At 33.8% G+C, this 25,405-nt stretch overlaps 1 protein-coding gene across 4 annotated transcripts in view; it reads right to left on the reverse strand.

Moving 5' to 3' along the window:
• Positions 1–9,957: 9,957 nt before the first annotated feature.
• Positions 9,958–25,405, reverse strand: part of LRFN5 (leucine rich repeat and fibronectin type III domain containing 5) — a 291,605-nt gene continuing 276,157 nt past the window's right edge. For 2 of the 4 annotated variants that reach the window (XM_043434354.1, XM_043434353.1), the window contains exons 4-6: positions 22,100–22,806; positions 15,329–15,372; positions 9,958–10,344 (exon numbers count right to left, since the gene is read on the reverse strand). In XM_043434354.1, coding sequence (XP_043290289.1) covers positions 10,327–10,344; positions 15,329–15,372; positions 22,100–22,806 — 769 coding nt within the window. In that variant the 3' untranslated portion in view covers positions 9,958–10,326. Of the gene's footprint in view, positions 10,345–15,328; positions 15,373–22,099; positions 22,807–25,108; positions 25,225–25,405 lie in introns of those variants that run through there. The other 2 variants (XM_043434355.1, XR_006262941.1) reach the window with 2 other exon arrangements.

The following is a 25,405-nucleotide window of genomic DNA, read 5'->3' on the forward strand; positions in this document are numbered from 1 at the left end:
TAATGAGAAAGTAAAAGGACAACTGGGCATAGAACTAGAATGCAGAGTAATTCAATTGCATCGTGTCAAATAATCTGCTCATAGCAGGATTAGAGTGTTGGTGTTTAGTTATAGATTTCATTTACCATATAAGCAAATACAATGGTTTTTTGGATCACAAGATCAGAAATACAAATGATAGTGTATTTGCATCCAAATAATAACCACTGCAACATTTAATTTCCCACACTGTTGGATAATATATCTTAAAAATAAAATAGGACTTCCCTGGTGGTCCAGTGGTTGAGAATCCGTCAACCAATGTAGGGGACACGGGTTCCATCCCTGGTCCGGGAAGATTCCACACACCTCAGAGTAGCTAAGCCCGTGCACAACTACGGAGTCTGTTCTCTAGAACCAGAGTCACAACTACGAGCCTGCATGCCACAGCTAATGAAGCCCCTGCACCTAGCGCCCGTGCTCTGCAATGAGAGCCCACCGCAGTAAGCTCACGCACCACAGGGAAGGGTAACCCCTGCTCTCGGCAACTAGAGAAAGCCCATGTGCAGCAATGAAGACCAGCACAGCCAAAATTAAATAACAATTATAAAGATAAAATGATCATTCCAGTTTGACTGCTATCAATGTTTATTCAGTCATTCACAGGGGGTCAATAGAAAAAAAAAAAAGCAGAGCCATAAAAGGGCAGTAGCATGAAATTATTGGGAAAATTCCTATTCCTCAGGCATTTAAAGATGAGCTTAGATGAATTCCTGTTTTGCACTGGCAATTCATTTTCTCCCTGATTTAATAAAGTACAATGCCAACTAGTACTAACAGAAACAGTAAGTAAAAAAATGAAAAGCCTGCAACATTGAAATATATAGAAAATATATACAAATGTATGTGCCAGTTTTAGCTATTTCAAATAACAAAGAAGTATGGATTAATTCACTTCAAATTCTTTAGTTCAGTCAGGGCAGCCACCACAGAAGTGTTAAGCAATTTTTAACTAAGGAAAAATTTGAGTAAATTAACCATAGACAGGATGATAGAAAGAAATATTATATGATGATTTTAGTGGGATCAGGAGAGAAAATAAGTCATTACCTGTACTTCTGACCAACCTGTTGCAGATTACAGTTTCCATCCTCGGGTTCCGTTAATTTGCTAGCGCAGCGTACAGAACTCAGAAAACCTTTTCATCAGGAGGTTAGTGATTTATTATAAAAAAGATATAACTCAGGAACAGCCAGATGGAAGAGACGCAGAGCACAAGGTGTGGGGAAAAGGCCTGGCATTCCCATGCTTTCTCCCAGCTGTCTCCCTCTCCCCAAATCTCCAAGTGTTCCCCCATCTGGAAGCTGACTCAAACCACTTCTTTTTTACTTTAAGGAAGCCTCCCTCATTAGAGAGGCAAGATTGATTAAATCCCCAGCCACTGGCAAACAATTCAAGCCCCAACACCTTTCTCCCACAGGAAGATGAGCAGTGGGGTGGCAGGATCCAACTGAAGGTTTCAACCCTCTAATCACACAAAGTTTCTACTGGCAACCAGCCCTCAGCCCTCAGGTGCTACTCATTAACTTAACAAAAGACACCTTTTTATTCTCTTAGGAAATTCCAAGGGTTAACCTGGGAAGAAGATCAAATACGTATTTCTTATCATGAGTCACAATATCATACACGTTAAAATAGAACGAACACTTTATACCACTCATCTTTCCATCACTCTCAATGTTAATCACCACACTTTCAGATATTAGACTCAGAAATGCAATCGTTTGTAATTATTTGTTTTACACAGTGTATCTATTATACTTATAGTGCATGTATTATATCTTGTTTTAGAAATTGCTGTTTATATTTCTATTTACTCTAATAAAAATTAGCTCTCAGCCCAGGCACGAAATTTCCTATGATACTTAGTAGATTGATTTGATACGAAGACACAGGTGTTTGAGGTCACCTAATCTCTATTTCTAAAACGATTTAGAAGCACTTGATGTTAACACACACCGTGTTTACTTAACAGACAAATGTCGGTTACATCTGTACTTTTTGTGTCTTATTATTGTTTCTGTTTGTTAACTATTACCTTAATTTCATCACAGAAGATTTTCCTGTATTCTCATAGCTGAATCCAAATTTGCCATTCCTTAGTTCTTTCTGTATAAAGCTGTTGCAATATATACAGCAAACATATACGATTTGTCCTGTATATTCAAAGCACTATACTAAAAATGGTAGGAGATCCAAAATTGGATAGGATTTAGCAGCTGATTTCAGGAATTTCAAGTCTAGAAAGGAAGATACACATTTCTATAAATGGCACAATGGGACAAGAGGTTGGTGAAAGTGGTTTGAGTTGATATTGGCCTGGTCTCACATAGCTGTCCTAAATTCCTAACAGTATTATTTTGTGTGTAAACCTATGTGTGCAATGGTCTTAATGTTTGTGTCTCATATCCACTCCAAATTAATATGTTGAAATTTTAATGCCCAAGTGAGCATTGGGATGTTGTGGACATTTGGGTGATGCTTAAATGGGTAGAGTGAGGCCCTCATGAATGGGATTAGTGCCTGAGAAAAAAAGGCTCCAGAGAGATCCCAGTTCCTTCCACCACATAAGGACACAGCTGACAAGGAATCAGCTGTAAACAAGAAGATATCTTCACCAGAATGAAACCATGCAGGCCACCCAGTCTGCGGTATGTTGTTAGATAAGCTTGAACAGACTAATATACATTGTCTACACATTAACTTACCACCTAAGTGTGAACATTGGGAAGGCCATTGAGCCATCTATTTCTGTATCCCCTCTGAATAGTAATAGACCCTGGACAAAATAAATGTTGAAAAAATGGCTGCAGAATTGAACAAGTTTAATAAAGGGGATCAGAGATTTTGAAGCATTATGTTTGAGATAAAACGGGGGCGGGGGGGAGGATTTCCTGGGAACATTTCCTAAGCTATTTCACTTAGAAATTCATTCAAATAAAACAGTTTCCAATCACATCCAGTTACATTTTTATATCTAAATTTTTAAACATGAGAATTTACAAATCTTAATGCACAAGTTTTATTTTCTTAACTCAAGCTAGAAAAATGATTTGGATGCATTTTTTTCTTATTCTAATTTTCACACGTCACACTCCCTAGAAGTCATAAAATGCAATGTTAGGCCCTATCTTTATAGGTACCTGTAATGCTTTTTTTTAATAGTATCAACAACAAAAAGACAGCTTAAAACAACTCTTCCAAGCAGACATCATGAACTGCAATCAACTTGCATTTGTGCTATTATAAAGTATATGCATACATTCTGTCATCTTTAACTATTTGGGACCCCATAGACTGTAGACCACAAGGCTCCTCTGTCCATGGGGTTTCCCAGGGAAGAATACTGGAGTGGGTTGCCATTTCCTTCTCCAGGGGATTTTCCAGACCCAGGAATTGAACCTGCATCTCCTCCTGCATTGGCAGGCTGATTCTTTACTATTGTGCCACCTGGGAAGTCCAATGATATAGAGCATTTATTGTTTACTTTTACATGTATTCATGTTATGTTATTATAATTTTTGAGTGATTTATGGATATATGTTACAAATTCTTTTAGAAAGAATCTGTTTTCTTTTGTTGTCTCTTTTAATCTTTATGCTGGTACTCAGATCATAAGTGCAGTTAGAGAGTTGTTTACGACCTGCTTTACTAGCCCACAGAGAGAAAAACTTCTTCATTGGGTCATTTGATTAGGTGGCATTTGAAAATGTTGCTTTGTGGGAGCACACTCTGATCATTTGGAAATATGTTAATGACAGAGACTGATATATGGATTATTGATGAGACTCAGGTGGGTAATGGGTATTAGGCCTTAAAACTGGATTTCAGTTAGGAAGACAAAAATGAAAGATTAGGATTAATAAATAATGTAAGAAGAGAAGCCAATGGTAGTTTGGATTGGAAACAAGTGAAATAGATGTGACAAGTTTACATTTACCAAATAAGCCTAGTGAACTTAAAATAGGCTCATTCAGATAACAATTATGATAATCAGATATGTAATACTGAAAATATTCTAAGACCACTAAGGCCAATCACATCATCCAGAGAGTATAACAACTGTAACTTAATATACCAGCAAACAATGTCCCAAAATATATGAAGTCAGCAGAATTGAAGAGAGATACAGTACTATGACAATATTTGGAGACTGTACTTGAAAAAAAGATAGAACTGACCTTACAGAAACAAACAAAAAAACTATAGGAGAATACTAGGAACATTAACAAACCAATTGTCTAGATTAAACCGACGAATTGTTAGAAACACACAAATTACCTAAATTGACTCAAAAGGAAAAGAAAATCTCAACAGACCTATAAAAATAAAAAGTTGCATCAATAATTCAAGATCTCCCAACAAACTCCAGCTCCAGACAGATGTCTTCACTAGTGAATTCCACCAGAGTTAAAGAGGAATTCACACCAATTCTCTTTCAAAACAGAGGAGGAGGAAACTCATTCTAGGAAGTAAGCATTACCTGATAACCAAAGCCAGATAAAAATCTCACAAGGAAATAAAACTATATACCAATATCCATTGTGTATAGATATGCAAAAAACCTTAACAAAACACTAGAAAAAAAATGCAACAGCGTACTAAAATGATTATACATCATGACCATATGGAATTTACCCCAGGAATACTAAGATGATCAAAGAAAATTGATCAATGTAATACATCACACTAATAGAATTAAGATACAACAACAAAACAAATAACCACCCCCTGCCCCAAACCACATAATTATCTCAATTCTGAGAAAGAGAAACATCATTTGGAATAAGTACAAGATTCTTTCATGATTAAAATACCAGAAAACTAGAAATTGGAGGAAACTTCCTCAACAAGATAAAGGCTACTTTCTAAAAATCCACAATCTATGTCATACTCCTTTTATGACAGATTGCAGATTTTTTAAAAGATGTTTGCTGCCTAGAAAAAAAGCTATGACATCGACTGAAAACAATGTCATACTCCTCTTGAAAGATTCCTCCAAGATCAAAAATAAAATAAGGATGCCACTTTCACCACTGCCATTCAATATTTTACTGGAATTTCCAGCCAGATATTTCGACCAGAAAAGAAAAATTAAAGAGTTCTAGTAGGAAAAGAAGAAATAAACTATAGTTGTCCCTTGGGATCCTTGGGTCATTGTTTCAAGAACACTGTCTAGATACCAAAATCCAAGGATACTCAAGTTCCTGACATAAAATGGTGCACTATTTGAATATACCCTAAGCATATCCTCCCATATACTTTAAATATGGCTAGATCATTTATAATATAATATAAACACTATGCGTTATAAGTAGTTTTAAATATAATGTAACTGATATGTAAACAGTTCTAGGAAATGGCAACTTTAAGTTCTGCTTTTGGAACTTCCTAGAATTTTTTTATTTAAAAATATTTTTTTATTCATGGTTGAATCCATAGATGCAGAAACTGTAGATATGAAGGACCAACTGTATCTCTCATCACATGGGGGCATTATTCTATATACAGAAATCCCAGGAATTCACAAGAAAGCTACTATAACTAATTAACTAAATCTACCTAGTTGCAAGGTATATGATTAACACCCAAAAATCAACTGGTTTTTAAACACTAGCAGTGAAGTATCCACAGATATAATTAAGAAAACAATTCCATTTATAAGAGCATATAAAAGAATTACATACTTAGGAATGAATTTATCAAAGGATGTGAAAGACTTATACACTGAAAAGAACAAAATATTGTTGAAAGAAATTAAAGACAGCCCTTGTCCATGGATTGAAAAACTTGATATTGTCACAATGTCAAAACCACCCAATGTAGTCTGCATGTTCAATGCAATATATATCAAAATTCCCAGTTGCTGTTTTGTGAAAATGGAAAAGCCAATCCTCAAACTCATTTGCAAGGGGCCCACAATAGCCAAACCTTCTTGAAGACAGGAGAAGATAGTTGGAGGACTCACATGTTTGGTTTCAAAAGTTAAAAAGCTATAGTAATCAAAATATTGTGTTTTTGGCATAAAGACAAGACATATAGACCAATGGAATAGAATATAGAGTCTAGAAATAAACGCATGCATCTATGGTCAGTTGATTTTTGACAAGCCTTCCAAGTCCATTCAATGAGAAAAGAATAGGTTTTCAAGAAAGGTGCTGGGACAACTGGATTTCCATATCTAAAATTGGAGATTTCCTCAAATCATGTTCAAAAATTTATGCAAAATGGATCAATTATCTATATATGAGATTAATCATCTATATAAAATCATAATTCTTAGAGAAATGCATAGAGGCAAGTCTTGATGACCACTGACTGGTTAGTCAACTCTTAGACATGACACCAAAGCACAAACACAAAAGAAAAAATACATGAACAGATTTCATACAAATTAAACATTTTTGTTCATTAAATGATATCAAGAAAGTGAAAAGACAAGCTACAGAGTGGGAGAGAATATTTGCAAATTATATACCTGAAAAGAGTTTAGTATCAAGAATATTTAAAGAATGGCTTTGACTCAATAACAAAAGCAAATCCAATCTAAATGTGGGTAAAGGACTTGAGTTGATATTTCTCCAAAGAAGATATACAATGACCAAAGCATATGAAAATAAGCTCAATATTATAAATGATTAGGGAAATTCAAATCAATATCATAATGTGGTAATTTACACCTACTAGGATAATAATAAACTAAAAATTATAAACATGGAGAAAATGGAATCCTTGCACACTTGCACATTACTGTAGTGAATGTAAAATGGAGTAGCCACAGTGGAAAACAGTTTGGGAAGCCCTGAAAAAACTCAACATAAAATTATTATATACCCATTCCTAAGTATATAGCAAAAAGAAGTGAAAACTGAAACTCAAATATACACCTGTATACCAGCGTTCTTTATAGTATTACGCCCAGTGCCCATAAGGTAAAGACAATACAAGTGTCCATCAAAAGATGAGTGAATAAAAAATGTGTTATATATATAGGATGAAATATTGTTCTGCCAAAAATAGAAATAAATTTCTGATACATGCTTCAACACAGATGAATCTTAGAAGCATTATGATAAGAGGAATAAGCCAGATAGAAAAAGACAAACATTGTAAGACCTCACTGAAGTGATATATCTAGCACAGGCAAATTCATAAAAGCTGATTAGAATTTACCAGGGACTGATGGGAGAGAGAACAGGTATAACTGATTAATAAGTACAGACTTTGTGTTTGGGATGATAGAAACATTTTAAAAATAGATAATAGTGATGACTGCACAGTATTGTGAATGTAATTAATAATAGTGATTGTATAGTCTAAATGGTTAAAATATTAAATTTCATGTCATATATATTTTCCACATAAAAATCTAGTGTAGATAGTTTCCCTGGATATTATAGTTGTATTTCAAATAAAGCAATCATATTCTACAGACTTTTACTTTGGTTGGACATAATATATTCTCCCTCACTTGCATTTTTAATAACTGCATACACCTTGATACACACACATTTGATAAGCAGACCTATGAGGTGTCATGTAATATATTTTGGAAATAAAAATGGAGTAACTTCTCAACACATGGAAAGTAGAATAAAGGAAGAAATAATGTTTTTGAACAAAACAAGAATGTGTCACGAAACATTCCACATATGTGAAACAGGATACTTTGTATTTTTAACAGACAAAAACTTGTACAAACCAATTTGAGAGTTATTAAATTACAAGTAAAATAGGAAATTAAAATTAAAAATTCAGATTTTTCCATTACATGGTATGGAAAAACCCAAACAAACTTTTTGGTCAACCCAATATTTGAGTTTCTTTCCATGTTGAAGTTATACCTTTCAACCAGTATGGCATTTTATTACTAATCTTCAATTTTACAGATTATGTATTTAAAAAATCATGATTGTAGATTTTCAAAAATTTAATTAGTTTTCAGTCCACTTTCATGCCTCATGCTGTGTCTATATTGCATTCAAAACACTTTTGATCTTCTTGTGTGCTTGATGTGCTTTACATTATGTGTAAGAAATCACAAATTGAATTGACAAATATTCATACTAATTATGCTATATGTTTTTAGCAATTACTTCCAAAATTGCTCAGGAATGCACGTTTTGGTTTTCAGTGCATGCTCAAGAACCTTGGGCGCTTAGTTGCTAGTCAGGACTCTGCGACCCCATGGACCATAGCCCACCAGGCTCCTCTGTCCATGGGATTCTCCAGGCAGGAACATTGGAGCGAGTTGCCATTCCCTTCTCCAGGGGATCGTCCCAACCCAGGGATTGGACCCAGGTCTCTCGCATTGCAGGTGGTTTCTTTACTGTCTATGCCACCAGGGAAGCCCGTCCAAGAACCTCACAGTAAGACTTTTTACCATATATGTCTTCACCCCTTTATAATATGCTTAGCTAAAAGAAACTGTTTCCACTCATCCTACAAATAATTTTGTCACATTTTTTTCAAAACTTTTATTCGTAAATGATCATTAATCTTATTTAGTTATTGGTATGCAATTGTGTTCTCTTAACCTCATAGTATAAGAAGTAAATATCTGTCTGTAAATATAACTGATTATTGGATACTTACAGGATCAGAGACTGTGCCAAAATATTCTTCAACATTTGAAAAAAAGAGAACAAATGTACACTATGGGTGTTATTTGAATTTGTACATAAGTGAAGTTTTAGATTTAGATGCAGAGTGAAGACTTGACAAGATTAAGTACAATTTTAGTTCTAAAATCCCTGTTCCTTAGAACAGAATAGCATGAATATCTTAAAAAGATAAAGCAGTCAGGCTACACTCTTACTATCATCAAGAAAAACAAGAATTAGGCCTGAGGGGGTAGAGATTGGAGCAAGTGGAATGTAAGTACAAACAGGAGAATGTCCTTGAAGGACAGGCTGCAGGTTTTCCCTAGAGAGAATTTAAAAAGTTAAACTCTACCGAGATCCAGGAACGCTATTTGTGTTCCTGAAAGTTTGTATTAGAGGAGAAAATTTGTGTATGGCAGGAACGGATTCACAGAGGCAATGCTCATTGTCCAAACTGTCTCCTTTTTGTCACCATAAACATTTATCCATGCATATATACATGCACACACACATAAACAGGATTGCTCTGGGTATCTGAGTTGTCAGGAAACAGAGAATGAAGTCAGCTGCCCAAAGTCACAAACTAACTACATTGCATCTCCAAGGTGTTACTTTGTGCAGTTGTGCAGTGTGTGTGTCTGGCAATGCATCAGTGTGTGTGTGTGTATGCACAGGTTTTATGTCAAGTGTAGTCAGGTTCCTGAGCACAGATGCTAAGTGCCATCTTACGACTGACATTTTGTAACTTCTCTTTGGATAGCTGGATATTTTTAACAGCCTAAGAGATGTGGAACGGTTAACAGATTAACCTGCCTTTTTCAAAGACAGTTTTCTAGATTTTTTAGTTTTAAGTAAATTTTAAAAAATGTAAACTATATATATAGAGTTTATATATATATATATATATCTCCAATGGAAACCTGGTGAAATGGGCACTTATAATGAAACATAAGACCTAAAATTATTAAAATCTCTTTGCCTTTGCTCTCCAGAAAAGCAATCAATCAATTTGGATTAGTTACAATACACCTACCTTGATACTTTCTGAAATTCCAGTAGGAGATCTGTCTTCCCTTTACGTTACACTGAAGAATGAAAATGTTCACAAAGCCATTTAAATAGCTGTACTGCCCTCCCCTAGAAGTGGGTCACTTTAGTCATGAAGAACTAGTTCCAGTATATACGGCAATTTGTGATCCCTTAAGGTTTTGTACTACATAGATGTAAAATAGTATTGTTAGTTCCTACCATCATCACTTCACCATTCACACTTGAAGCAATTGAGGTTTCCACAAACCAGGCAATGTGCAGATTCTGTCATAGTAAAACATTTATTTGTTAAAGTGATATAGATTATTCAAGATTCTACAGTCTTAAATCATGGATGGCAATGTAACATGGATTGATACAGAACTTGATGCCAATGCAGGCTTTTTTTCTTTCCTTCTTTAAAAAAAAAATACTTGTAGGCCAGAAGAAAAAAAATTTGGTTTTAAAAGGGGATGAACCATGGTCTGATAGAGCCAGTTTTGCGGCATCAGAGACTTCTGCTTCGGCTCCTGTGGACAATTTCTTCTAGGATACCAGTTCAACAATTAGCCTTTGTGAATTGAACAATTTTTAAATTTTATCCAGTAAAAATATCAGTAGCAATTTTTTTCAGGAGAGAGAGAAGTGGTGCTCTTCAGATTAACTCCGGCCTCTGAAATGAAAGAAAAAGAAAAAAAAAAAAGAAGAAAGAAAGAAAGAAACACATATCTAATAAGATTATTGTGCTAGCAATCTAGAAGTTACTGAACTGTAAGCACCCAGGCAGGAACTTATTGCACAATACTAGGTATACATCTGGATGTTACTTAGACATGCACATCAGCTCTTAAAATGCTTCTTGGTAACTTCAAATTGTCGAATATATTTTTAAAAATTTTATTTTAGAAAGGAACCTAAATGTATTAAGACTAGTTATGCAACTCAGAACCAAAACTGAGGAATGGCATTCTTCTTTGCTTTGATTTTCACATTTCCATTCTCAAGATTAAAAAAAAAAAAATTTTATTCATTAATGAATGCCATTCAGGTTTTAACAAATATTCAAACTGATTTTTAAAATATGAATATTTTAGATCAAATTTGTTCATTACATCTAAAACTTAAGTGATCTCTACTTTTTAATATATTCTTTTGGAAGCTTTGTGTCATATTAAGGTTTTATAAAATTTAATTATACATTAAATGATAGTGAAGACTATTAGCTCTTTATTAATTAGTTCTTCACCTACAGACAAATAAAATAAATGTGAAAACTGACATTTATTCACAAGCAAAGGAATTTCATAGTTAATATGATTTTGAAAGAAAAGCATACAAAATCATTAAACATTTAAATAACAAACTGTGAAAATATTTTTCTCTAATGAACGGGTTCTCAGGACTCATGGCTTTAAAATATGCCTATAAATTCTATACTTAAAGATGAAAAAAAATTTTGAGAAATATAGGATTTCATAATATGAAATAGAAGTAATTTTTCTCCTTTCCACTTAAGAACAACTACATGTAATATCATTATTAACAAACTGTGGAAAGATGGTTTATAAATAAGCTGCTAATTTTGCAGATTAGGAAATATCAATCTGTTTTGGGAATTAGAGTGTGAACTGGTCTACCCTGAATCTGCCATTATTGAAATGATTACATAATATGAAGTTGAATAAAAATTTTATAGATGAGATTCAAAATAACACTTTTTACTTATTAATAAACAAACTCATAATGATTCCATAAATATTGAAATATGGAACAAAAATTACTAGAGTATCACAAAGGAAAAACAAAATAGACTATAATAATTATGATAAAATGTTATAAAAAATGAATATACTGAATTTGGGGTAGATTCAGGATGTTTTGTCAATGGTGCTCATTTGACAGTGAAAGGGTAGGATGCAAACACTCCAGTCTTATTAATAGTATTACAAATAAAAGGAGAAATTAAGGCTACCTCAACATTAAAAGAAAAAATAAACTGGCATTGAATGGATTTGGGCAACTGTTATTACTCTTCTTCGTAATGTAATTGAGACCTATGAAAGGTTTTTCATCTTCTCTAGTCAGGACATCTAAAAAGAAGGAAATGATTTATAAAGGTTATTGCTGACACTAGGGTTCTATATATATTTTTTCTGTTTTTCTATAATGTTCAAATAAATATGTGAACAAGTATGGTTTGATTATTGTAAAAAAAGCTAAATGTTTCTTACTAAGTGCCTATTCTATTACTCTTTTTTAAATTTACTTGAAGGGAATATCATAGGCAAAAAAAAAATTCCTACAGAACCAAGAATTTTATATCGGTCATTCTTGCTTAGAAAAAGAACATTGGAAAGACATCTGAATCATATACACACATTTGCTTTGCTGCTTGGTTCTTAGTTCACGTGTTTTCCAAACTGTTTTTCCACAGTTATTTTAATACTGCTGTTTATTTCTAATCAACACTAGTGACTTTCATGCACTTATATATTAACAGTCTGTGTCTAAAAGAACTGGACTCTTCACGGTTACTGCATCTGTGATTTTATGACAAAGTTTAAGTTTTTAAAAAAATACTTTGATTGATATATACTCAAAAGAAAGATCAAAAATAAAATATATTGAAACCAGGAAACAACTGTCTTAAAGACTGGTACAAGCAGTCACAGAATAGTGGAATCTACTGTACATACTGAAACACACACACACAAAATACACATTTGTTGGTCTGAATACAAGAAATACTTAATTTTTTTTTTTTTTTACTTAAAGGCATTTTCAGTATAAATGCAAACTAATTAGCTATTCTTGCTTAACTGCCAAACACATCATATCAATTGTTCTACCTGATTCATTTTAAGCATAAAAATATTTTCAAACACAAGGCTAATTTATATGTAAGTGCCTATTTACTTACAGAGTAATTATCACTGATTCTGCCAGATTCCTTTCTCCTTTGGTCTCAATTCATCTTAGTGTAATGGGAATCTTACGGTTTATTATAGAAGGATTGTATGTGTTACGTTAAATATTTTAAGCTCACTCTGTTTCTATTCACATATAGGAAAAGTCTTAAGGAACAAAATTGACACCAGATATATTCTAAAGGAAATGGAATAAATCTCAGAAAAACAGTCATCTTAGCAGTTACCTAGAAGGGCACCCAAACCACTGACGGGGCAAAACATTTCTGCGCTCTCTGCTTCCTCCTACGAGAGCTTGATGCTATGTTAGGGATTGTGGTATGATCCGGTTAATAGTCACCTAGGAAACATCTTTTAAAATTAAAAAATGTGTCAATTTTTTTCTTTTTTGGGGGCTTATATTATTGTCTGTATACTAAGGAACATTTTAATTTAAATTTAATGCAATAGGCCAATGATTGGGAAATACATTTTGCCACTGGGCAGAAAAAGACATGTATGTTAACATCCTTGCAGGAAATATAAACTTAAGCTAAAAATTGCATAATCTTCCTCATCCCACTAGCACCCTCCACTGCCAGCCAGAAAAAAAAGAAGAAGAAGAAGAAACCACGAGCACACGGAATCTCTGCCAGCTCTCCACCTCGTTTCATTCACAAGTGAAGTAACGCTGACAGTGTGAAAGGCCCAGAGAAGACTCGGAGCACCGGGGTCACAGCCTCTTCACAGGGGCATTACTGCATGGTTGTGCTCACAGCTGCAGAAATGATAGGCCTGCTGCTGCAGGAAGCATTTATCAAATACCAAGAATAGCTACACTGAGGTCATATGGTGACTTAAATCTGATAACAGAAATGTAGCAAGAAATTGGGTGGTGAGTAAATGATGTATTGCCACCAAATTTTGTTAAAATTCTTCCTTGCCTGAGGGTTTATTTTTCTTGCTAATGCTTGTAAAAAAAAAAACAAAACCCAAAGCATGGAAAGAAAGTTGCTATGACATTATGTTTCAACAAAGGAAGACTTAGCATAAAATTTTAAAAGTAGGTGACATATTCTACATATGTACATTCACTATGAAATCTAATACAAACATACATATGTACATAAGAATTTACTACATACAGAAATGACAAATCACTGAAAGATCATGCACCAAGTTAGTAGTATTTATGTCTGGGTGGTGGGTTATGACAGATTTACATTTCTTTTTTATTTTAAACTATATTTTCCAAAGTTCTCAAATTAATATTATTTTAGCACAGAGAAGTCATTATTAGAAATCTTACATACTATCATATTGGCAGACCTTTTGCTATCTTGAGTAGCACACAAATTCCCAAGGAGATTACTTTTCTCTAAATTTGACTTCTAACACTGTGGTAAAATAAATAAACACAATGATATAGAACATGCCCCACAAAAAATGAATACTTGAGAAATTGCTTCAATTGGTAATTGAAAGATGACCAGATTGACTCTCCTATCAAATCTTGATAAAACAGTTAGCCCCATCCTGGATCATGCTTCTCATAGAGAAACCCTGACTTTTTAAACCCTTTCTACGGATATTCTCTATCAGAACTGCTGAGTGTCCAAAGCTGCATGATAATTCAACACTTTCAAATCAAAGATGGGGGAGAGAGGGAAGGAACAACGGAAGAGGCAAGAAAGGAAGGAAAGAGAGGGAAGGTGGTGGAAAACTGAGGCACCTTCATGCAGGTCAGTTCAGTTCTATTAACACCAAGTACATGAAAGACACTCTGCTATTGATTGTTTCCAGCGAGCCATCTGTTCGTTTTTTTTGTTTTTTTTTTTGCAGCTTAGGACTGGAATTCTAATTTCAATAAAGAAATGATGCATGAAAAACGTTTTGTTTGATTTGGGATGGAATTCTTCAGGGGGAACCCTTAATGATAGTCCAAGTGATTGTTATCTTTTAAATAAGGAACAGTTAAAAAAAAGATCCTTATTTTTACTATCAACAAATAAATCAATGACTTTTTCTATGAACCTTTAAAAGCAAGAGTATTTTTTTTTTCCTGTGCCAAATCTTAAGCAAATGGCTGATGCATCCAGCTGTTTGAACAGATTGCTAAAATGCCATTCTGCTCTGGAAACACACTTTCTGATCAATTAAAATGCAGGAATCAAATACTCATTTGAAACTTCCAAAAAAGAAAAAAAAGAAAGAAAAGAAAACCAAGAAGAGTAATTGGTTGCTGACAGAAGGAATACCATGAATATTTCATGAATAGTCTTTTGCTCCATTTTATAGTGGCTACATTCATTTTAGATAACAGTGAAACACTTCTGTTCATCCACTTTCAGTGAAGCACAATATATCATCTCAGCTTCTATTATGTGGAGGTCAAGGATATGAGTGAATATATTCCTATCAAGCTACTGTCTTCATGTTTAGAAATATTTATAAAAATACACATGATACCATGCGTGACTACAAAAGTGACTCCAAAATTACATTGGTATTCTCTTCATTCTTACAATATGAATCAGAAATATTCAGTTAACTGAAAATCTGTCTAAATTTAGGAACTGGAAATTCATTTAACCAAACTGAACTTCATGGTTTACCATTGAGCATTGAGTAAGTTTTAATGGAAAATGTCAACAACTTGCATAAACTAGCAAAACAAAAATTAAAAATTCATTTATAAAATAATATACCCACTTAAGTACTGAAGCATGTGACAAATAACAAGAATCTCACCTGTGTTTCCTGGACAATCTGGTCAACATTAGTCGGCAAAGCATCTGGGAATAAAATTTTCAGCGTCATAAACAGTTCATTTTTTATGAAATAGGCCTTATAATACTTTTCATTGAAATCTTGGTAAGATTCATCTTAACAAAGGTTTATCTACACTTCTTTTTTGTAATAACTCACTAGTTCTTGGGTTAATTATAATTGACTTTTATAATACTTTATAGTTCTCTATGGCTATTCCCTGATACATAATAACATAAAGGCAGAATTTTTAAAAATATTGTTCTAGTTACTAAAATGAGTAATTATCAATATGGAATGCACTTTTTCCTGCAAGAGTTTAATGAGAAAATTGGGCTTCTATTCATTTTTCTTACTCAAAGTTAATTTCAACCACAGAGCTGCATATGATTAATATGGAAAGATACATCAAGGAAAACAATCCAAAGCAGGAAATGTAGTTTTATCTTATTTACTACACTATGTGTAAAATAATCATTTACAATATAAACAATTATTCAATAATCCCAAAGATAATAGCATGCTTTGCCAAGTACCATTTATATTTATATAAAACCATGCATCTTTATATAGAACAGTAATGTTCTAAATGCAAACATTCTGCCTTTAAATATCCATACGTATATTCCAATTGGCTATAAATGCTTAATACCATTAAATAGCCCTGTAGAGTACATATTCTATTTATTTCCCAAATGTTGCATTTTAAAGTCAATACTCAAGTTTTAAGAAGGGACAAAGTATAAGAAAAAATTAGGTGTCCGAGGAATATGTCATTCTAAGTGCTCACAGGCGGCTGTGATGAGAATAGTACAAAACAGTCTTTTGATAATACCTCCAGCATAAATATTCGTAAAAATTTGCAATAAACTCTGGAGATTAGGTTTTACATGAAAGCAACTGTTTATATTATACAGAAAAAAATAATTAGGAAATTATATTATGGTAGAGCCCCCAGAATATATTTCATAAGCCCCTTCATGTTATCAGAATAATTATTTATTGGACACATTTTGGGCTTCCCAGGTGGGATCAGTGGTAAAGAACCCTTCTGCCAAAGCAGGAGACAAAGAGAAGTGGGTTTGATCCCTGGGGCGGGAAGATCCCTGGGAGGAGAACATGGCAACCCACTCCGGTATTCTTGCCCAAAGAATCACATGGACAGAGGAGCCTGGCAGGCTAAAGTCCACGGGGTTGCAGAGTCAGACATGACAGAAGTGACTTAGAATGCATGGATATGTTTTGGGGGCAGAATCACAATAAATGTCTAGTTCAAGTCTCAGGCAAGAATAAATGTACATCCAGTTTCAAACATGATGTGAGAGAGACTTCATGGCATTCCCCTAAATGCATTTGAAGATAATTTCTTGTTGTTTTCAAATTCATGAACTATAACAGTCACCTATTCAAGATGAATGAACTAGATCAACTGTATAGATGCCTATCATTCAGATGTTCAGAAAAATATATTTGTGCTAGAGAGTTTATATTTCATTGTAATCTGATAGACAGCAAGTATAGTTTGGACAGCTGTTCTGGGAGAAGTTCTGTGATAGCTGGACCACTTAACTCTAATCTTATTACATCAATTACAGTCCATGTTGTAGGACTCAAATTTACAATCTAAAAGGGCTAATTAAGTATATGTATGCAGATATATATCTGCGCACACACACATATATATATATGAACATATGTAGACACATAAGCATATGTAGTATATGTATTTCACTTGATGGTAACTTTAGATTACTTAAACTTTAAAATACTATAATTATCCTAAATTTTAACTTTGAAATAGCTGAAAAAAATCAGAAGACAATGGTACACTGATTATTTTGTTGTATTGAGTATTTGTAATATTTGATGAAATTGCAGATGTATTATCTTTTTTTTTCAGATGTATTATCTTAAAGAAGTAATTTCATATTTTATTCCCAGAACTGTCAGTGTTTATGCCGCTCTTCAGATAATTCCATGTGTTTAGGATGACTTGATCCCTGTAACGTGTTTACCATTCTTTATTCTGTACTGCTACAAGAGGGATGCTTTCAGTTGCAAAAAAAAAAAAACCCACCAAATCTGATAAAACCAATTGTATTTGTAATCCCAGCATGTAAATTTATTTAGCATGGGAGGGAAAGAACTGAGTGATCTGAAGGACAGAGCTCTGAAACTATTACAAAATTCCAGTCACTAATTTTGGTTGTTTTCTCTTTAGTCTGTGAAATTTTAAAAGTGAGATAATTTTTATCCATAAATTTACCTCAGCTAACATTTAACTCACAAACATTATAAGGTGAATTGTCATTTTTATTAATATCATCATCATTATTATTATGTTTTATTACCAATTGAGGAGGAGGACAAGAAAAATAATCCTTATTCCATCTGATGCCCCTTAGATCCTTTCCCCAGTCACTTCACACACACACACACAAGAATCTGCAACACTGTTGAACTGGAAAGACTGGACTCTTCCTGAGACTCAAGAGAAGGTTAAGCAAGGGGAAGAGAGTAGAGTCTTCACTTCGTCTAATATTAATGAGCACTGCTTGCATAGCATAAAAAATGGAATTGGAATCCTGCCACACCAAGAAGAAAATGGACTCATATCTGCAGTTTTCTTTTAAAAAAATGCCCATTTACCTTTGTGATTCTTGTACAATAAGACACTTTATGTATTTGAAATTTTGTAAACTATTGGGATTTTAATGATTGTTTTTAAGTTTGTTATTGTGAATAAACATAGGAGGAAATACTAAATTTTAGGAAGCAAAAGGCTATTGATATGAATTTTGTGATAATTTTTTATTAATGTGTTAGTTTTATAAATGAAATATTAATCTATTTTTAGTAATACAAGCAATTAAAATAATTAAAATTTAGTTTGGAAGTACTTTTTTGAGGTTTAAAGGTAAAGCAGAAAATGTTGGGTTGGACAAAAGATTCGTTCAGAGATTCCATAACATCTTAAGGGAAAACTGAACAAACATTTTGGCCATCCCAATACTTCATGGAAAAAAGATAAGAGATTCCTTTGGAAAGGTGGAAGACACTTAATTTTTAAAAATTCTTTAAATTCTTGTGGAGAAAGTATGTGTTGTTCAGATTTTAAAACTGTTGATTCTATAGGTAGCTCACAGCAGCTCAAAAAACTTATATTCTAAAGCTTTTTTAGTGAACTATTTTAGCAAAGCAGCTAAAATCAAGTGCCTAAAGCATAAAAAAGCATACTGTGACCTCAACTATTCAAAAATGTATAAAATACTCTGTCTTCAGCAAAGGTGTTACTATATCTAATTTAAAATGATCATATTTAATGCACCTCTGTGTAAATCTATTTGCAAGCTGAAAGTAAATGATATTCATCAAACCAAACTTTGTTTCTTTTTAGGATTTTGAAGTTGCTTTGAATGTTTCATTACTCCTTTATGGAACACATATATTATGTATATTTTTTTCAATAAAGGCATATTTTAATAGTGGTTTGACATTTTCAAACTGGAGGACAATTATCCAAAACAAAAAGCAACACAGGAATACATAAAATTTAAAAAATGTTTAGAGTAAATATCTGTAAATATATTATTTGTCAGTTTGTTCGTGAACAAGCTGAAACCATAGCATAAAATGGCTAAAAATTAAAGAAAAATAATTAAGAACAGAGAAGCAAAAACAACATATACAACCTATACACAGTCAGCAACAACAAACACCAAAACCATATGCTATGGGTCACATACACGAAGTTGGTTAAATAAGGAATGTGAGAAATGACACAAAGGAAAACAAGAGGGACAGAATTTCTTGCTTATAGCAATGTATTATCTGGATCACAAATTATTGTGCTAATTAATCAAAATTCTGAATATTGAGCCTTCTTCCCGGGCTCCATTCACTTACTAATTCATCTATCCATTTGCTCATTCATTCATCTGAATAACTACTGTGTTTAAGATATTATACCAGGTATCTTTAAATCACCCCCCAACCTTCCCAAGGATTTATCTTTCAGCCACTTCACACTGAGATGGCCCTGAGCAAAACATTTTCATATACTAATCAACAAAACCAAGTAACATATGACTCTCTTGATACGCTAATTTTTGTTCACATCGTTTGCTCAAATAAAACCTTTTAAAAGACAGGAACATAGGCCTTCTTATCATTTCTAGAGTAAGTGTTCAAGCATTTGGTTAATTCACCCTAAAAACAGTCTTGTAACAGCAATAACAATTTAAATAGTTTCAATGGCTTTAGTCAAACAGAATAAATTTCACATGGTTAGGTATTATGCCATTCTAAATGTTTATGAGAAATAAAAGATATTCAATTAAAGTCCCATTAGAAACATAAGCAGGAAAATTGATTTTTAAAAATGCAAACAACTGGAAAATAGAAAATGCGCTGTTAATTGGTAGCTTGTAGCAGATACACTAAGCTGCTGCCTGTTTTGCGTGACGGCAGCACCACCTTGACCACAACCTTCATAGTGCCAGAGACCCCTTGTTTGGGGATTCATTTCTTTAAGTCTTGAAAAAATTTTATATATTCAGGATATTTTAAAACCATGAAGGCATAAATTAGGAAAGGGAAAAATAATATGCTTTTTGTCAATCAGCGCTTTGTGAAGAAATAAGTAATTGATGATGACTAAAACTGTTTAGCTGAAATTAGTGATTACAGAATAGTGTTGAAAATACATTTCACTTTGAGCAATGCTTTGATTTTACAAAATAATTTCACACAGTGATCTAATTTATTACTCAAAAGAGCTGTATTCCAGACCCAGGAAGGCCAATTACATTTTAGAGGTGGGAAAAACAAACTTTAGAAAGAGAAGCAGGGCATAGAAGACATTCAGGAAACATCTAAGGTATTGAAAATCTGTTAGACAATTTTTTTCAAGACTAACTCAGAAAGCTCTAACTGCTTTAACCTAATCCACTTTTGAATGTCATCACGATATATTATGTATAAAATGTGCCTTGGTCAAGTCAAAACACCTTCATATATCCAGGCAGATGCATGAGACTTAAATTTTATAAATGTTTCCAGCAAGAGAAAATTAAACTAATGATGGACATTGCTCACCTGTGTTTTAAACAGTATTTCAAGTAATCTGAAAGAGTTAATAAATTTACACTCTGTCTTTAACTTACTTGCAGGGAATACTTTATATAAAGTACATATCTTATTATGTTATGGCTAAAATTTTTTGTGCAAGTTGCCCACATGATTCGTATTCTCAGAAAAAAAAACTAAACAAACAACAAAAAAAGCAGCAATAATAATTAAAAAAAACTAAAGCCCTATTTACTGATCTTTCATAAAACATCATCAGGTTACAATATAATACTGTAGAAATTTTGAAGAGTAGATAGAGCAATTTTTCTATAGACCTTGATTTCAGTGACTGTCCAAGAATGCCATGTTATTAAGGAACAATATTATTGTCTGACTAAATTAAAAATGCTTTTTTAAATGATTCCCACTAAGCTATATAATTTCTAATTAAATTTCATCATGTTTTGATTCAAATAATAAATACATTTACTCTAAGAGATAAACATTCAAATTCAGAATTATAGAGCAAAAGGGAAAAATAAAACTACTATCTAGTTAATGAACAATGACTTTATATTGCTTATAAATAGAATAAGAACTCCATTAGAAGATTTTTATTTTACTTGACGATAAAAATAAATACCCCTTTGATAAAGGCAGTTTTGTATTTTTGTCTCTCTACTTAACTTGCATTAAGAAAAATATAAAGTTCATTCATTCAGCAAATGTGTACTGAATGAATGAAAACACCTTCATATTCCCAGGCAGATGCATATGACTTAAAACTGGCCTGTGACTTAAAACTGAATTGACTTTTTTGATAAATGAAAAATCAATGGCATGTTCTTCTGCTTTCCACTGAAAAAGCAGTGTCGTGGATGAGAAATACCACAGAACCATTAAGGCACCTGAACTAAGAATGTTGTTTAAAAGGGAACTTATTTTAACACTGTCTGGGTATACTTAATTGAATATTTTATTATAAATAACATAACAACACAGAGTTGTTGTTGAAAATCCTTGCCTAAAAACAAATGCCACTGTCATTGAAAGAAAATATACAAGCTACTCATTGAAAAATATCAATCATCCATAGGTGGTAATTTGTAAGACTGGAGGAAATATAATTATTTATGCAAGACTTCTTTTTTTCCTATGACAACTTTCATTTTGTGGTCTGCTACTGCAGAACCTGGAAGCCGATCCTAAAATGGGGAAGGCACTGCTGTCCGCTTTTTCCCTAAACAGTTTTAAATATATGACCTTCATATACATATATATGTGTGTATGTATGTATACACACATACACATATGTATGAAGTAACTATACCTTATAGGGTTTATATGCCATGGCTCTATTAGCCATGAATCAGAGAGACAAGACTGGCATGTCAAATTCCAATTTCCTACGTGAGTTCTTGAAAAAAAATTTTCATTAAAAAGAAATAATAGGTTACACAGTGCTTTCCAATATCCACTCAGAATTTGAAAGAGTTGCTTTTCCACTATGCCCATCAGAACTGCTGGACTGAATTAACATCGCATTCATAGACATGCTTCTTTTAGAAAACAGTCCACAGGTGTTCGGTGAGTTAATATAACCATTGTATTCCTTTAATTCTCCATTCAGGGAGTACCTGTGTCTTGCTCTGGCTCTCTCAGCAGGCAAGGTGAGAAACTTACTTGGCTTTGAATGTGCTCGTTTAGACGCGGGCCCCTCAGAATCGGGAGGTCGACTAGCTAACTGCAAGGCAGTGGAGTTGTTTCTGTTCACGTTTTGGGACTCAGCGTTTGTGACGGCTTCGCTCTGCGCTTCGGCACCTGGCTTTGTGCCAGTCTTTCTTTTCTGCTTTTGGGGCGCAGAAGTGCTTGAAGTCCAGGTAGGAGGCAAAGCAGAGGTAGTGGCGGAGGAGTCCTGACTCGAACACGTTTCTGACGGTGGTATCACACTGTCACCGGCAACCTTACAACACTGGGCGTTCTCTTCGTGCCCCACAGCTTGTTTGGACACAGACTGGGGCAGCGTCCCGCTGCAGCCTTGGCTCTGGGCCCCGTTTGTTTGAGAGTAAACGTTGCTGACCTTGGTGACCTTGTGTTGCCCATTATTGTTACAAACCTTATACCGGATCATTAGAATGATGATGAAAACCAGCACAGAGGCTACGATGATTCCACCAATAATAATAATCATGGTGCCTCCCAGAAACTGGGACTGCATGAAGTGGCACCGCACGTAATCCTGCTCCGTAGTAAACTGGATGCAGCCCACGACTCTGGTGGCAGTGAGGGAAGTGATGCCATCGTCATATATTGCCAAGACACACAAGTCATACATGGTTCCAGCAGCCAGGTTATTGACAAGGAAAGTTTTGCTCGTAGGAGGTATCATTCTGAGGGACAATGGAATTTGTGTTAATATTAAAAACACAACAGATAGACACACAGAGTCATTATGGCTTCAGTTCTGTTTCATTTCAGCACTCATTAAGATAAGCACATTTATAACAGATATGAAATATGAGAAAATGATCTAATCTTATATTTACCCACTTAAAATGGCGAAAAGTCACTGTTGGATTCTGCGTTATATTAATGGTGCCTGCACCATGGCTTGACAAGCTTACTAATTACATTGCTTGGCAAAGCAGATCTCCTAATAAAAGCCACTGCTAAAAAAGCATTTATGACAAATTGCTTTTGAAAGGTGTGACTGTGACATTATCTGACTACTAAACAAATCCATTTAGCACTTACAACACCTCTGTAACTAAAAGCCAATTTGAAGGAAGGGAAAACACTGGCAATCACATTAGAAACCAGATTGAAAATGCAATTCAGAGTATTTATTTTCCAAATCAGTTATAAGCTACTATTGAATGGTACCCAGTAAATCTATCTTTAATAACTAAGATAATTACTAAGCTTAAAGTACTTTATTCAAACCCCCTCTTACATCTTCAACACTTGGGTCCCAGTATGTTTCTATTTCTTAAATGAGGTTGAAGAAAATGTATGAGAAATGTTATCCTAGAATCATGAACAGGGCAGAACTGTTGAACCAGAGCATAAATCCCTTATCTTCCCCATTGGGGGCTTATGAAATTGTTTTCAGAACATGGTTTGTAAGTTTGGATACGAGTTTAGGACATCTCTGAATCCACTGCATCACAGAAGTCTTCTGTGCATCCTATTCTCCACTACTTTTTTCTCCTCGGTAGCAACCATATATGACTAAGATTTAATTTGGAAAAAAGGCTTGAAACTCTGTTTTTTCTCTGAAAGAGTTTGAGAAATTTCAAGACTTGGCAATGCTAATCTGTTATAGCTAAACAATGTGTTCTAAATGTACTGAGAAAATTTTAGGTCAGAGTACTTATTTGTTGAGGAGAAGGAAATGGCAACCCACTCCAGTATTCTTGCCTGGAGAATCCCGTGGACAGGGAGCCTGGAGGGCTGCTGTCCATGGGGTCGCACAGAGTCGGACACGACAGAAGCAACTTAGCATGTATTTGTTGAAATCACTACCATTTAGTGAGTGCATGAGAAATACTAGAGAATTACTAGTGAGAGTAATTTCTAGTAAATTACTAGTAATTACCAGGAAAAATAAGAATTACTAAACACTTTATATGTATTATTTCATTTTCAAAAGGACAGTGTGAGGCAGGCATTATCACTTCTATACATGTGTCAAACACTAGGGTCAGGAATTCAAGCACTTTCCTCAGGGTCATAGAGAATTTACTTGTCATGGCAAGATTAAAATCTTAGATCTTGGAAAACAGAAACTGACCTATTTCACAGAGCTAATGTTCAAAGTATACAGACTATTTAGCAGCTACAGGAAAGAAAGGGGTAGGGGTGTATGCTCATCTTTGACTATTGGTTAAATGACCCACAGCCTAAGTGAAAAGCTGAGTATGACAACAGAAAACTAGTTTATGCTAGTATACATACATCATAGTCTATATCCCCATACATTTAGTGATGAGAGAGATATTAGAAAACATTTACTCTAATCTCTTCCTTTTAAAGTTGAGAAAATTAAAACTCAGCCAGGTAGAACCTTGCCCAGGATTGGTCACATGACTAGTTAGACCAGTTTTGTTTTTTCCTACCAGCCCATGCTAATTAAAAAAAAAAATTTTTTTTCTCTCATTTCCATACATAAGTGAAAATCAAATTATCTTCAAGAATTCATCGGTGTGTAAGAACTGATTTGATTTTATTTCAGGAAAGCTTAGAGACTATACATATACACACACACACACATATATACATATATATATATGTGTTTTAAAGGCATAATTTTTCATCATTTCCTAGGAGTAATAGTAGTCTAATCATGAGTGAAATTATATGAAAAGGTAAAAATGTATATTTCCAACTAAAAATTGGACCAGATGTGACTATAAATCAATGAGGCTGAACTTCAGAAAAACATACCAGAAATTCTTTAAGTCAGATATAAATTCTCCACCAATGTCCTTACCCAGAGATTATCTATTTAACTCCACTGATTCACTGCTCAAAATACTTATAAATTTTCTCTTTGGAACTGTCTTAAGAACCAGTGTATATGAAGCAACACACACACACACATAACTCAACCACTCAAAAAATCAGTCTCATTATTTTATAGTTACATCCTATTTCTGACCAAAAATGGCAATACCCATCTTGATCACCCACCTTATTCACAAGACTTGGCTCCAAATGGCTTTTGCTTGTTTCCAAATTTCAAATTCACCCTCAAAAGACGAAGATTTGCCACCACTGAGGATATTCAAAATAGTATGACGAAGGTTCTAAAGATAATTCCAAAAGTGCTTTGAGCAATGGCAGCGTTATTGGGATAATGGTATAGCCTCCCAACAGGACTTCCTTGAAGGAAAGAACACTCATGTGGATGTGTAAGTTCTGGTATGTTTTTGAATTTTTAAAATAAATCAATCTTGTTCTCTGATAGTCACATCTCTTAGATGAGGG

Source organism: Cervus canadensis, chromosome 17 (assembly GCF_019320065.1).
Source record: "Cervus canadensis isolate Bull #8, Minnesota chromosome 17, ASM1932006v1, whole genome shotgun sequence".
Taxonomy (NCBI): domain Eukaryota; kingdom Metazoa; phylum Chordata; class Mammalia; order Artiodactyla; family Cervidae; genus Cervus; species Cervus canadensis.